Source organism: Candoia aspera, chromosome 5, assembly GCF_035149785.1.
Source record: "Candoia aspera isolate rCanAsp1 chromosome 5, rCanAsp1.hap2, whole genome shotgun sequence".
Classification (NCBI taxonomy): domain Eukaryota; kingdom Metazoa; phylum Chordata; class Lepidosauria; order Squamata; family Boidae; genus Candoia; species Candoia aspera.
Window position 1 is genome coordinate 81,207,155 of NC_086157.1, and position 14,916 is coordinate 81,222,070.

General features: G+C 48.5%; 1 protein-coding gene across 1 annotated transcript in view; it reads left to right on the forward strand.

Moving 5' to 3' along the window:
• IFT57 (intraflagellar transport 57) overlaps positions 1 to 14,916 on the forward strand; it is a 48,144-nt gene that overhangs the window by 12,646 nt on the left and 20,582 nt on the right. Inside the window, exons 4-5 of the mRNA XM_063305582.1 lie at positions 4,052 to 4,142; positions 12,361 to 12,429. Coding sequence (XP_063161652.1) covers positions 4,052 to 4,142; positions 12,361 to 12,429 — 160 coding nt within the window. The remainder of the gene's footprint in view (positions 1 to 4,051; positions 4,143 to 12,360; positions 12,430 to 14,916) is intronic.

A 14,916-nucleotide genomic window follows, 5' to 3' on the forward strand; every position in this document is an offset into this window, starting at 1 on the left:
TACCAGAAAAGGAAACAAATCATCTATACAGCATCTTCCACAAAATGGATACCCCTTCACCTTTATCAAAAAGTGCCTTATCACTCAACCCACTACAACCCAACCAACAGAAGCTAGGAAAAGGATAACACTGCCATACATCAGAAACATCTCAGAAACTATCAATAGACTGTTACAACCACACAGCATCACCGTAGCACATAAACCAACTAAAACATCTTAAGTAATCCAAAAGACCCAGTAGCCCGAGAAGAAAAAAAACATGAGTTATCTACAACATACAGTGTAAAGACTGTAACAGCCACTATGTAGGACACACAGGCAGAAGACTAGCAGAGCGCATCCACGAACATCAACTGGTAGTCAGAAGACACAATGAAAACCCCTTAATCTCACAACACAAGGATAGACTTAATCATACTTTCAACTGGAAAACTGTGAGCATCCTAAACCAAGACAAATCCCAAAATGCTAGAGAATTCCTGGAAGCCTGGCACTCAGACAAAGCAGCCATCAACAGACACATAGAGGTAAGCAACATCTACATACCATTCAAAAGAGACAATAGAAAGGCCAAAAGACCAGTACACTCCCTTGCCAGCAATCAACACCCAGATATGCAAAAATCAACACTAGGATTAACACCAGATGAACCATCAAACAGCACAATACACCCTAATCAAGGAACTATCAACTCAGTCAATCAACCAAGCAGCAAACAACAGCCCAATCAAAGAACTCCCAAGGAGAGAACAACACCCCCACCAACACAAGCAGGGCAAGCCACGGTATATAAACTGAGAGCAAGGCCCTTTCCCTGTTCACACTGAAGATGTTGCCTAGTCTGGCAATGAAATGTCTGCAAGAAAACAAGGCTCAGAGAGCACCAAGGACTCCACTATTAACTCAGTCAACCAAGCAGCAAACAACAGTCCAATCAAGAAACTCCCAAGGGGAGAACTACACATCCACCAACACAAACTGGACAAACCACGGTATATAAACAGAGAGCAAGGCCCCCTCCCTTTTCGCACTGAAGATGTTGCCTAGTCTGGCAGTGAAACGTCTACAAGAAAACAACAAGGCTCAGAGAGCATCAAAGACTCCACATTTTAGTCTAAGCTTGTTTTGCCTGATCCATTCCCTCACAACCTCCAGATGCTGAATCAGGACCTCTGTAGCATATTCGGCCTGGACTGGGGTGGCAAAGTACAGCTTAATATCATCAACATATTTACAATATTCTATTTATGCTACCTCATCTCCAAAACAGATTTTGTCTCCCAGTGGTTTCATATAGATATTAAATACTATGAGGAAAGGGTTTCGCCCACTGGTACCCCACACTGAAGAAACCAGAGGCTCAGTCCTTCTTCCCCCACAGTTGCCAAGTTTTAGGATTGATGTAGTAGGTTGGCTGAAAGATTTGCAAGTATAATATTAGCAACAAAATAATATTTTCTAATGCACTGTGCTTGAATGTGTTGAGCCTGGGCCTTATAAAAGGCTACAGCATTCTGTACCATTGGCTGTAGACTTATTCAATAAGTGACATTATTGCCCCCTATAATAGCAGAAGCTTGGAACAAAATAGTCTTGGAGGCAAATGAACACTGACAGATACTGACTTGTGTGCAAAATACCATTCCCTACTGGAAGCATAAAACTAATCACTTTCTTTCTAAAAGATTAGTGAGCTGCAGCAGCACTGTAATTTCTCCAAGAAATTTGCCAATGCCATATTTGGGAAATAAAACTAAGTGAATAGTTAGTTCTGCACATTCCTTTTTAGTAAACTAATTTTAAGGGGGCTTTCTCTTTGTGTACATCATTTTAACACTCTTTTTTCCCTTCTTTTTGCAAATATATTGATGGAAATTGTAGCAATAAATATATGAAATAATTGCAGTGTTCACATTTGCTAATATTCTTTGTTTTGCCATTTTGTGTAACAGTTATTGAGAGTGTACTATGATGGAGTTCTCTGTCACTTATAAATTATCTCATATTTTCAAATGGATCTGATATAAAACCGAAGAGCCCATGATTTATTTATGACTACATTAACTGGTATTAGCAGAAACTGTTTGGTTGAAAACTCCCTATTAAAACAAATTTTATTTATTTATTCATTTATCAAATTTATATAGCTGCCCATCTCACAATAAGTGACTCTGGTCAGCGCACAACAAAGATATGCACAATAAAACATATCAAAAAAACAATAGTTATTTAAAGGTTTAAAAAGTATAAGGCACACAAGAGATTAGATTAACAAAGAAGCCACCTCAAGATATCACTGGTCCCCTGAGACCCCGAGGCCTGATGACAAAGGCAGGTCTTGAGGGACTTCCAGAAAGTAAGGGATGTAGCTGACCTTTCTTTGGGGGGGAGAATGTTCCATAAGGCAGGTGCCACAGCAGAGAAGGCATGCCTCCTTGGGCCTGCCAAGTGTAATTCCCTAACAGACAGGACCCACAGCATGCCTCTTCTGATGGATCTGATGGGATGGGCAGATATAATCAGAGAAAGGCAGTCCCTGAGATAACCTGGCCCCATGCAATGAAGGGCTTTAAAGGTCAAAATCAGCACCTAGAATTGGACCCAGAAGCAGACTGGCAACCAATGCAGCTCACAGAGCAGAGGTGTAACATGTGCTGTTCTAGAAGCATACATAACTGCCCACGCCATTACTAAAACTCAGGGAATTTTAGTAATTAGAATATTTGTGAGTACTAAGTGTTTGTGTGCACCATAACAAGTTATGGTTAATATTACGAAGAATGGGAATTCCAGAGCACTTAATTGTACTCATGCGGAACCTGTACATGAATCAAGAGGCAGTCATTAGAACAGAAAATGGTGATACCAAGTGGTTCAAAATTGGAAAAGGTGTGCAGCAAGGTTGTATACATTCACCCTACTTATTCAACATGTACGCTGAACAAATAATTTGAGAAGCAGGAATGTACGAAGAAGAATGGGGTATCAGAATTGATGGAAGACTCATCATGACATATACATTCTACTCAAATCAATGATCAATGCCAGGGAAGTAGTAACCAAGAAATCAAATTATGTATCGCGCTGGGAAAATCTGCCATTGAAAACCTATCTAAAGTTTTCAGAAGTAATGATGTCAGTTTAAAAACAAAGGTGCATCTGACTCACGCCATGGTCTTCTCAATTGTCACATATGCCTGTGAAAGTTGGACATTAAAAAAGGAAGACAGAAGAAGAATTGATGCATTTGCATTGTGGTGTTGGCAAAGATTATTGAAAATACCATGGACTGCCAGAAGAATAAACAAATCAGTTTTAGAAGAAATACAACCAAAATGTTCCCTAGAGGCGAAGATACCTAGGCTTAGACTCTCATACTTTGGGCACATCGTCAGAAAAGACCTATCACTTGAAAAGGACATCATGTTTGGTAAAGTCGAGGGCCAACGGAAAAAAGGAAGACCTTCAGTGTGATGGATTGATAGAATTACCACAACAATGGATGCAAACATTGGAACAGTCAGGCATATGGCGCAAGACCGAACAGCATTTTGTTCTGTTATACATAGGGTCGCCATGAGCCGTAAATGACTCGATGGCAATTAACAACAACCAAAGTGTCGACAACTCGATAGAATATACTGTACTTCCTTACACTGATTTGACTTTAAGCAAAAGATGAAGGAGGACTGAAGAGAGAAAAGGAAAAACTCTTTTGCACAAGCATGGCTGCTCATATATGTTATCCAAAGGCACTCCATGGTTTATTCATTTTAGAACTTCTAAAAGTTAGCACTTATATTTATTATATATGCATACATGCATTATGGGATAAGCATTTGAAAAAGTTAATTACAATTTTATTTACATTGTTTGACTGGAATTGTATCCAGTCATCATTTTATTCATGGAAAAATATAGTGGAAAATTTTCTGTATCACATAAATGCAAAGCTATATTTTAAAAAGGGCTATATCTTAAAATTCAAAACAAATATTATTATATCATAAGTCTCAGAGAACTGCATTTATTGCATTTATCTTTTAAGGCCTACATATCCTACTGAGGAGCTAGAAGAAGAAGCAATAACAGAAGATGATGCTGAATTAACTCTTAATAAAGTAGAAGAAATAATTGCGGTAGGTTTATGTAATTTTTCTTGACTTAGGAAGAGGAAGAAAAGCCTGCTGTTAGGAAGGAAAGAAAATTATGTTTTCAATAATTCAGTCTTATATGTGTCACTTGGAAAAAGACATTAAGTCCAGCAAACTTACTTTTAAAAGTGGATAGAGGATTGACATCTAAAGATGATGGAGGAAACAAGATGGAAATTTTGCCTATTCCATATCCCCAAAGAGCGGAATGGTGAACCACTTCTGTATTGTTGCTAAAAAAATTATTGAAATGTCTGAAGTCAACAGGAGTGGGCTTGACTATCACAAATATTTTATTTTTTACTCCCTAGTGCCTCATTTTAATTTTTAAATATTTGTAAATGCTCTTATAAACTTCTGTCTGGGAATGCAATTTAGCACTAGCTTGAATTACAATTCATGTATGTTGATACTGTGAGAAAATGGTTGACACGTGGCTATATTGAACTAAAATAAGTTAAATGCATTTGAGATAACACATGGAAAACAAATTAGGTCTGTCGTTATAGGCAGCATAGAGAATGGTCAAGTTCTGAAGTAGAAGAATGGACTAGTACTTTGTGGGATTTTTCTTTTCTGTTTTGTTCCTGCATTTAAAAAAAAAAATGTGAATAGAAGTTAGCTAAGAATATTTCTTTCAATTAGCTTGGGGCTTTTTTTAATCATAAGTGAGCATTGAGAAATTCACTTCTTACCACCACTATACCAGCAAAAATATAGAGTCCACTCTTCTATTTCCTCCTGCTTCAAATTTAGCAAGTACAGTGCAGTTGACTTCAAATCGACCATATTTCTATCTGTCTTTTCACTTAGGGAAGGAAAATAGTGAAACCTTGATTTAGTGGGCCTCGATGCAATGGACCAAATATTTAATGCATGTTTGTGAGTAATGGTCATCCCATCCACCCAATTAGTCTGTTAAAATGAGGATTTGCTATTGTATCCATATAATTATAGAAAAAAATCTGGCTAAAATTGCTGCATATCTAAATGCCAAAGCACTATTTTTCTCTTATTTTGCTGACTGAATTATTGTCAGACACACAGTTGCATAGTCAAAGTTAATATATGAAATAAAAAATCCATTGATGTAGCTGGCAGCAATTCCTGTCAAAATGGTAGAAGGTTTTCATATGTCACTGTGGTCTGATTCCTGCCAGCTGTTTCTTTGGTTTCTTGGCTCTCATGTTACATTGTCCATATAAATAAATTTGATAGGGGAAGCCAATACTGTTCACAAATGGCTTATATCAAAAATAAGGAGCTTGGGATCCTCCATGTCATGCGCTGCCTACCTCTGAATAACGTTCAGACACTGGATTGCAAAGCAGGCTCTGGTTTATTTCAGGATAGGTACAACGTTGTTAGAAAAAAGCTGAGAGTGACAGGAGCGCGCCGGTGCGGGGTTTAAATACCCCGCGCCGGTCAGCGCCCCCTCGCTCTTGATCACGTCACCCCCCTTTGTCCCATGTGTTGCCCTGCCATTGGTTGAGGGTTTCCAGGATCGCCCATCCTCCGGTTTTCAATCTTCTGCTGATTGCTTTCAGCTGGGCGATCCCCGTTGCAATTGCCGCTGATGGCTTGGGTGGCTCCGTGATCCGTTTATCTATTGTCTATTAGCCGTTAGTCGTTGTGGGTTGATGGCTACTTAACTTGTCCCCCTTCACCTATTTCCTTGTCATTGTCATGAGTGCCATTGCGCTGATGACTTTAGCTCAACGGCACTCATGACATACTGCCCCCTTTCCGAATAGTGTTCTCCCCCGGGTTTCTGGGTTTTCCCCTTAGAGCTGTCAAAACGCCACATTGTTTTTTTTTTTTTTTTTTTTTTTTTTTTTTTTTTTTTTTTTTTTCAAAAGTTCCCGCCGGAGTAGTTGTCGCCCCTCCCTTTGCTCTTCCCTCTACCACGTGCCTTCCCAGGGTGTGTCCATGGTGCGCATGCTCGGGTTCTGACCTGGCGTGCGCATGCTCCAACCACACCCTGTTTGTTTGGCTCAGTTCGGCGAGGCGAGAGGCGTGGCTGGTCGGGTGCTGCTCAGCTCCAGGTAGGGCCCTTTTTTGCTTATTTGGAGTGCGTCGCCTTTGTTGTGTCTCCTGGGCGTTGCCCCCAGGTTGCCCTGTTGACTTGCTTGCCACTCCCCCGCGGCCAGGGGGCGGGGGGAGGGTGCTGGCGATCGTTTGTCACCACCCCGTGGGCCCGGGGCGGGGGGAGTGAGTCCCGGGGGGGGGAAGGTCCACCCAAGTCGCGGGCTTGGGGGGGGCCCTTTCCCTTGGGGCACGGGAGGCGGGGGGAGGCCTGCGGGGGGGGGGTTGGTTTTGCTGACCTTGATTGCGGTTTGTCGGGGTATGCCCGGTGAAATGCTCTGGTCAGGTCAGGCGCGTTAACGTTGTGCGCCGCCACCCATTCCGGGTGGGGGAAATGTTTCCACCTGACCAGATAGTGTAGAGTTCCTCGTTGCTTACGGGAGTCGAGGATGTCCCTGATCTCGAAGTGGTGTTGCCCGTCGATCATTAGCGGTGCGGGCTGTGGCATGCTTGGGTGCCATCGGGAGGAGGTCGCCGGTTTTAGGAGGCTGGTATGGAACACCGGGTGGAGTCTCCGGAGGTTGTGTGGCAGGTCCAGGCGTATTGCTACCGGGTTCACTATTTGCGTGACTCGGAACGGCCCGATGTACTTAGGCCCCAGTTTTTTCGAGGGTTGGGTTGACTTTAGGAACTTGGTGGAGAGATAGGCCATATCCCCCGCCTGGAACGTCGGTTGTTGTCGCCGGTGCTTGTCGGCCTGCTCTTTGTAAGCAGCCTGTGCCTCCTTCAGCGCCGCCGTGATTACCGGCCATGCTTCCGCGATCTTCCGTCCCCAGTCGCTGGCGTCCACCTGGGGTTCCGGGGGTTGAGGTAGCTCCGGTATGGGGACGAAGTCGCGCCCCGAGACTACTTCGAACGGGGTTTTTCCCGTGCTCGTGTGGACGGCGTTGTTGTATGCGACTTCGGCGAACGGGAGCAGTTCAGCCCAGTCGTCCTGGTGGTAGTTCGTATAGGATCGTATAAATTGCTCTAAGGTGGCATTAAGAACCTCAGTGGCTCCGTCCGTCTGCGGATGCCAAGCCGTAGACAGGGCCTGTTGGGTCCCCGTCAGCTTCAAGAAGGCCCGCCAGAATTTGGAGGTGAACTGTGTGCCCCTGTCGGTCACCACACGTGCGGGACATCCGTGTAGCCTGTACACGTGGATGAGGAAGAGTTTGGCTAGTTGTTGTGAGGATGGGACTGACGTGCAGGGGATGAAGTGGGCCTGCTTTGAGAAGTAGTCCTTCACCACCCAAATGGCCGTTTTCTTCTGGCTGGGTGGGAGGTCCACTATAAAATCCATAGAGATTTCCTCCCATGGGCGGGAGGGTTCTGCCACCCGTTGCAATAGCCCCGCGGGTTTGCCTGGTGCCCGTTTGGCCCTAGCGCACGTTGGGCAGGACGCCACGTAGGTTTTTACGTCTCGCCTGAGCGCGGGCCACCAGAATTGCCGCCGTGTTAGGTGTAGGGTCTTGAGGAACCCAAAGTGTCCCGCTTGCTTGGCGTCGTGTGACCTATGCAAGATCGCCTGGCGTTGCGAGTCCGGGACGTAGATTCTGCCTTCCCCCCATGCTAGGTCTTGCGCCATCGTTACCTTGTCGGGGTTTGCCAGGAACCAGGGGTCGGTTTTGAGGGCGGCGGCGAGGTCCGTGCGCATTCCCCCTGGTAGTTGCGGTTGCCTTCTTTCCGTCGCCGGTTGTCCCGCCGTCGGCTGCGCCGTAGCGTCGAGCTGCCTCCGTGCGCCGCTTCGGGTGGTCACGGCCATCCCCAGTTGCGAGGCGGATAGGACCGTCCCAATGGTGTCTGGGGCGGGCTCTTCGTCTTGGGGCAGCCGGGAGAGGGCGTCGGCCAGGAAGTTCTTCTTGCCCGGCATGAACTTCAACTGGAAATCAAAGCGGCTGAAGAATTGTGCCCATCGGACCTGTTTTGGGCTAAGGCGTCTAGGCGTTCGTAGGGCCTCGAGGTTCCGGTGGTCCGTCCAGACCTCGAATGGTTGGGTGGCTCCCTCGAGTAGGTGACGCCATGTTTCTAGTGCCGATTTCACCGCAAAGGCTTCTTTCTCCCAGACGTGCCATCGCCTCTCTGTCTCGGAGAACTTCCTTGACAGGTAGGCGCATGGTTTCAGGAGCCCCGTGGAGTCTTTTTGTAGCAGGATGGCTCCCAGGGAGAAGTCTGAGGCGTCGGCTTGGACCACGAACGGCCGTTCTGGGTCCGGGTGCGCGAGGATTGGCTCCGTCGTGAACAGCGCTTTCAGCTTGTCGAATGCGGTCTGGCACGCGGGAGTCCAATTCAGCACTGTGCCTGGGTTCTTGGCGCGTCTGGTGTCCCCCACCCCTTTGGTTTTGAGGAGGTCCGTTAAGGGGAGGGCTATCTCAGCGAACCCCCGGGCGAAGGACCTGTAGAAATTCGCGAATCCCAGGAAGCTCTGTAGTTGCCGTCTGTTGCGGGGCCGCTCCCAGTTTAGTACCGCTTCGACTTTTGCGGGGTCCATTTCGATGCCGTCCCCGGAGATTCGATACCCCAAATAGTCCAGGCGCTCTTTGTGAAACTCGCACTTTGTGGGCTTTGCATAGAGCTGCGCCCTTCTGAGCTTGTCGAGGACTTGCCTGACTAAGGTTACGTGTTCCTCGTATGTTTTTGTGTAAATAAGGACGTCGTCGATGTAGACCAGGACCCCTTTAAACAGATGTTCATGCAGTACCTCATTGATGAGCTGCATGAACACCCCAGGGGCCCCCGCGAGTCCGAAGGGCAGTACCTTGTACTGGAAAGCGCCTAGGGGGCAGTTGAACGCCGTCTTCCATTCGTCCCCCTCCCTGATTCGGATGCGATAGTACGCCTCGCGCAGGTCCAATTTGGAAAAGACTTTGCCCGTGGACAGGTGGGCGAGCATGTCCTTCACCAGGGGTAAGGGGTATTTGTTGGACAGGGAAGCCGCGTTTAGGCCCCGGTAGTCGGTACAGAGCCGTAGGGTCCCGTCTTTCTTCTCCCGGAATAAGACGGGGGCTCCGACCGGTGAGCATGCTGGCTCTATAAATCCCCTGTCTAGGTTTTTGTCGATGAACTCCCGGAGGGTTGCCATCTCCTTCGGGGTCATCGAATAGATCTTTGGTCTAGGTAGGGGGACGTCGGGCAGTAGGTCGATTCGGCAATCCGTCTTGCGGTGGGGGGGTAGTTGGTCTGCCTCTGCTTCTCCGAAGACCTCGGAGAAGTCGGCGTATTGTTCCGGTAGGTCTGCAGTGGTAGCGGCGTTGTCTTGTGTGGTCGCCTCCGCTCGTCCTACCGTGGGGTTGCTTTTGCCAGCTGGTACTGGTGCTCGATACTCGCCGTCGCCGAATGTGAAGGTGCGGGTCGCCCAGTTGATCCGCGGGTTGTTTTTCGCGAGCCATGGCATCCCCAGGACTGCAATGGGCCGTCCGATGGGCGTGACTACGAACGACGTGCGCTCGGTGTGAGTGCCCATTTGCAGGGTGACCGGCTCGGTTTGTAGCGTGGCTGGTTTCCCCCCCGCTGTGGAGCCGTCCAGCTGGTGGAATGCTAGCGGCGTGGGGAGGGGGAAGCAGCGGAGTTCGAGTTTGGCGACTAGGTCGGGGTGGATAAGGTTTTTTGAGCACCCCGAGTCCACTAGTGCCGCGGCCGTGGTGGCTCCGTTGCCGGCAGAGAGTTGAATTGCTGCCAATATTACGGAGCTTTTGTCGTTTCGTTGAGGTGGTTCGCGTTGCTGTCCCGCCGCCTGCCTCGCCACGCGTTTCAGGGCAAGCGGGGAGCATTTCCCGCCGGCTGGTCGGGGTCGGTATTGTCCTCTTCTCCCCAGTAAGCGTCCCAGCCATCTTCCGGTGTCGCTGTGGCCACGGTCATTCGGCGGTGAGGGGGCGGCCCCGGGTTGGGTGGTTTGGGGCTAATTTTCGGGGCGGGCTTGGGCGCGCTGGTCGGCAGTCGGTTGGCGAAGCAGTCCGCCGTCTTGTGCCCTAATTTGCCGCACCTCCCGCAGGGCTCCCGGTTGAACTTCATTTTTGGGTATATGGGGCCGGCCATCCCCCCGTGTGGTGCGGGTACCTTTTTCCCGACGTAGTTTGTGTCTTCCGTGGTTGTCATAAGGAAGGTGCGGTGCGCGTGTTCGGCTTTCCCCGCGAGGTGGATCCACCCGTGTAACGTTTCTGGGTCGTCGCGGTAGAGGGCCCATTGGAGAACGTCGCGGTTGAGCCCCTTTTTGACGATTTCTAGCAGGGTGGTCTCAGACCAGTCGCAGACCTTTCCCGCGAGGGCTTTGAACTCCAGGGCGTAGTCAGGGACCGTGCGTGTGCCCTGTTTAAGTCTCTGGAGTGCGCTTTTCGCCCGTACTTTAGCTAGGGGGTCTTCGAAATAGTTTTTCATCTCGTTGATGAAAGCAGGGAAGGTGGCGAGGGCGGGGGAGCTGGACTCGTACAGTTGGACGTACCAGTCCGCCGCCCTGTCTTGGAGTTTGATCGCCACGGCGGCGATCTTGTCGGCCTCGGAGTCATAGGAGTGTCCGTGCCTCCCCATGAACTCCCTAGCGTTGGTCACAAAAAACGAGAGTTTTGTGGGGGTCCCATCGAAGAAGATGGGGAAGTCCTTTGGGGCCCGGGCGTTTTGTGCGGCCCCGCCTCTCGCTTCTCGGGGTGTGGTGTCGGCCGCCTGTGCCGTCTGCTGGCCCTCCGCTGGCCCGTGTGGGTTCGATGCTTCGCTCGGGGTGTGGGCTTGTGCGGGGACGTCGTTGGGTGGCGCGGGGGGCATAAGCGCCTGGAGCATGGTCCGGAGTTCCGTCAGCTGAGCCCGCATGGCCGCGAGTTCAGCTCGTGCCTCCTCGTCCACAGCCCGCGCCGCCGCTGGGGCCGGTTCCGTTGGCGCATCCTCGGGGGTGGGTTGCCGGCGGGGTTCATCGTCCCTCTGCCGCGGGTCCGCTTCCTCCTCCGTCTGATGGGTGTCTCCGTCGTCCTCCTCCGTGTCGAGCACCGTGGGGCTGTCGCTCCACGCCCGTTGCTGGGGTGCGATGTGGGGCGCGGGGTCCTCCGCTGGTTTCGGAAGTCGTGCTGCTCCCTCCCGCGGTCGGGTTGCCTCCGTCGCCATCTCCCCTTGGGGTTGGAGCTGAGGCTCGGGTCGGGTGGGGCGGGCGTCCATGGCTCCGGGAGTCCGCGGTGCCTCTGGCCTCGGTCGGTCCTCCTCTGTCTCTTGCCGCGCGGCTCGCCCTCCTTGCCCGCGCCGTTCCGGCCTCATCTTGCTGGTCTTCTCGCCGTCTACTCCTCCCGCGGCTCGTTGTCGTCCGGTGGGGCTCGGCGAGGCTGAGTTTATGACTCTCAGCTTTATGTCATGCGCTGCCTACCTCTGAATAACGTTCAGACACTGGATTGCAAAGCAGGCTCTGGTTTATTTCAGGATAGGTACAACGTTGTTAGAAAAAAGCTGAGAGTGACAGGAGCGCGCCGGTGCGGGGTTTAAATACCCCGCGCCGGTCAGCGCCCCCTCGCTCTTGATCACGTCACCCCCCTTTGTCCCATGTGTTGCCCTGCCATTGGTTGAGGGTTTCCAGGATCGCCCATCCTCCGGTTTTCAATCTTCTGCTGATTGCTTTCAGCTGGGCGATCCCCGTTGCAATTGCCGCTGATGGCTTGGGTGGCTCCGTGATCCGTTTATCTATTGTCTATTAGCCGTTAGTCGTTGTGGGTTGATGGCTACTTAACTTGTCCCCCTTCACCTATTTCCTTGTCATTGTCATGAGTGCCATTGCGCTGATGACTTTAGCTCAACGGCACTCATGACACTCCATAGCTTTTGAACTGCAACCTCTACAATCTTTTGTCACTGTCAGTGTGGGTTAGAGCTGATGTGAATTGAAGTAAAAAAATATCAGGAACGCATCAAGTTGCCTATCCTCGTTTTACGTGAACTGGCTGCAGTGGATATTCTAACGGAACAAGGGTAACACTGTTATGGGAATGATTACTAAAGGAGTGCTTTTGACAAAAAAGCCCTGTGAGTAGCATATTGCATAGTTTTGGATCATAGTACAATTTTTTAAAGTTTGTTTAATCAAAAATAAATTTTGTGATGGCATTTAGAGAATAATTTTTAAATCACAGTGTTGACTGTCCTGCTAAACAATATTTTATATGTTTTTAAGGAAGAAGAGACAGACAATGAGGAAAATTATATTGATCTGAATGTTTTAAAAGCACAAACTTACAAATCAGTAAGTGTTCTCTTCAGTAAGGACTGAGTGCTAGATATTAAAGTACTGATTTGCAAATAGAATGCATTGCTGCTTGCATGAAGTGCCCCCTTCCTTCAGTAACCCTCTTTACAACTTCCTATGATTATCTGGAAAGTGTCCCAGCATTCATACAATTTGGAGAGAAGTTATAGATAATCAAAGGAGCCGTGACAAGGAAGAATTAAGGGAAATGCTCAATTACATGTGTGGCATTCTCTTCATTTATGAATGAATACAACTATTGGCATTCTCCCCCTTTTAAACCCGCCTGATAACAGTTTTTACAAAGAACAAAAAGGATATGAGCTATAATAATATGCCTTGGCCATGTTAAAAAGTCAGCTGATGTCCAGTTTAAATATAAATTGAATATCCATTGGGAATCTACAATTAGTTGTTTATAGGCTTCTCTGATTTGCTTTTCTAATGGGAACAGTAATATAAATACTCCTTTTTATATTTACTTTCTTGTTAACCAGATTTTTCTGTGTGGATTTCTTTGTTGAACTAGTGTAGTTTTTTTATGCTTAAATGGTCGGAAGCGAAATCCTAGGAGTTTTTCCCATGCTGCTTATTTATGTTGTACTTTAAAAGCAATTGTAAGGTGCAGGTAGTCCTTGCTTAACATCCAGCTGCTTAACGACTGTTCAAAGTTACAACAGCCTTGGAAAGGATGCTTTACCGCCTGTACAGCACTTCCGGCTGTTGTGAAATGTTGCACCTCACCCCCCATGGTCATGTGACCCCATTTCAGGCACTTGGCAACCGGCTCGCATTTACAGTGGGTTGCCAAGTGCCCCACAATCATGTGATCGCCATTTGCAGTCTTCTCTGCCAGCTTCCCCAGAAAGTCAGTGGGGAAGCCAGCAGGGAAGGTTGCAAGTGGAGGTAACAAAGGGGAAGGGAAATCCTTTGGCAGGCTGCAGGAACGGAGCTCAAATCCTGAAGATTTCTGCTTTGTTCCTGCAGCCCCCACAAAGGATTTCCCCTCCATGCACGCAAAGCCCTCTTTAGAGCTCTTAGGAGGGGGCAGAGCTTGAGTGGAGAGTGAAGCCATTAGTGGACAGCTAGGACCACTGAATGGAGCAGAGCTTAACATAGCAAAAAGACGCGCACAGAGAAGAATATTACCTAAAATAGCATTAATGAGCACGTTAGAGAAATATAGGTTATTGATCTTACACACTTAGCCCACCCAAGCATAAAGACTTTCACACTTAGACAAAGTAGGTTCAGAAGTAAGCAAAAGAAAAAAAAGTCTTACTTATTTATTTGGTCCTGTTACAGCCATTCAGAAAAATGATCCTTCCTTCCTTCCTTCCTTCCTTCCTTCCTTCCTTCCTTCCTTCCTTCCTTCCTTCCTTCCTTCCTTCCTTCCTTCCTTCCTTCCTTCCTTCCTTCCTTCCTTCCTTCCTTCCTTCCTTCCTTCCTTCCTTCCTTCCTTCCTTCCTTCCTTCCTTCCTTCCTTCCTTCCTTCCTTCCTTCCTTCCTTCCTTCCTTCCTTCCTTCCTTCCTTCCTTCCTTCCTTCCTTCCTTCCTTCCTTCCTTCCTTCCTTCCTTCCTTCCTTCCTTCCTTCCTTCCTTCCTTCCTTCCTTCCTTCCTTCCTTCCTTCCTTCCTTCCTTCCTTCCTTCCTTCCTTCCTTCCCCTAAACTGAATTAACCCTTAGCCCTCATTGCTGCTAAAGGCTGCATGCAGAAAGGGGGAACTTCCTGACTCCAGGCCCATTGCATGGCACCCAGGATGGAAGGAGCAGCAGCAGGACTGAGGAAAGGTGGGAGGGACAACAAGCAGCTTCCTCCAGAAGCACATAGAGAATTGCATCCTAGAATGAACTCATCCACATGCTAATGAGGCATGCTGATTTGCTGCTGCTCCAACAGAGAGGCAGCACAGTAAGATAAAGGAGTGTGGGGTGCCTCCAGAGGGTGGGTAAAATTATTTGAGATTCCTGCTCTGTGCAAGCAGGCACAAAGGATTTATTGTAGCTAAATCCTTCGTGCTTGCTTGCATGGAGCAGGAATCAATAGGCAGGGAGCTGTTTAAACAGCCCCTAGCGATGAGAGGGAGATGAGATCCAAGCTGGATTCTCAGCCCCTGAGTGGACAAACACTCGTGCACAGCCTGTGCCGGGCCTCCCAGGGTTTTCCCCGCCCCTCAAGGCATCCCACACTCCTTACCTGGGACTCTGTCTGCTTAATGACCCACAAGATTGCTCAACGACTGCAACCAGGAATGCTGATACTGCAGTCGTTGAGTGAAGCAGTCATGTGCTGTCTTGCTTAACAACAGCTTTGCTCAACGACCGAGATTCTTGTCCCAGTTGTTAATTGAGGACTACCTGTAGTACAGTATTACTGCTTCAAATCTTGTACTGGTATAACTATTGGGTATCACTCTTTGGCCCTTATGGTGACGAAGCAGGCTTGAAATTGCATAAGGGCTGGGTGTTTTCTGTATCACTGCG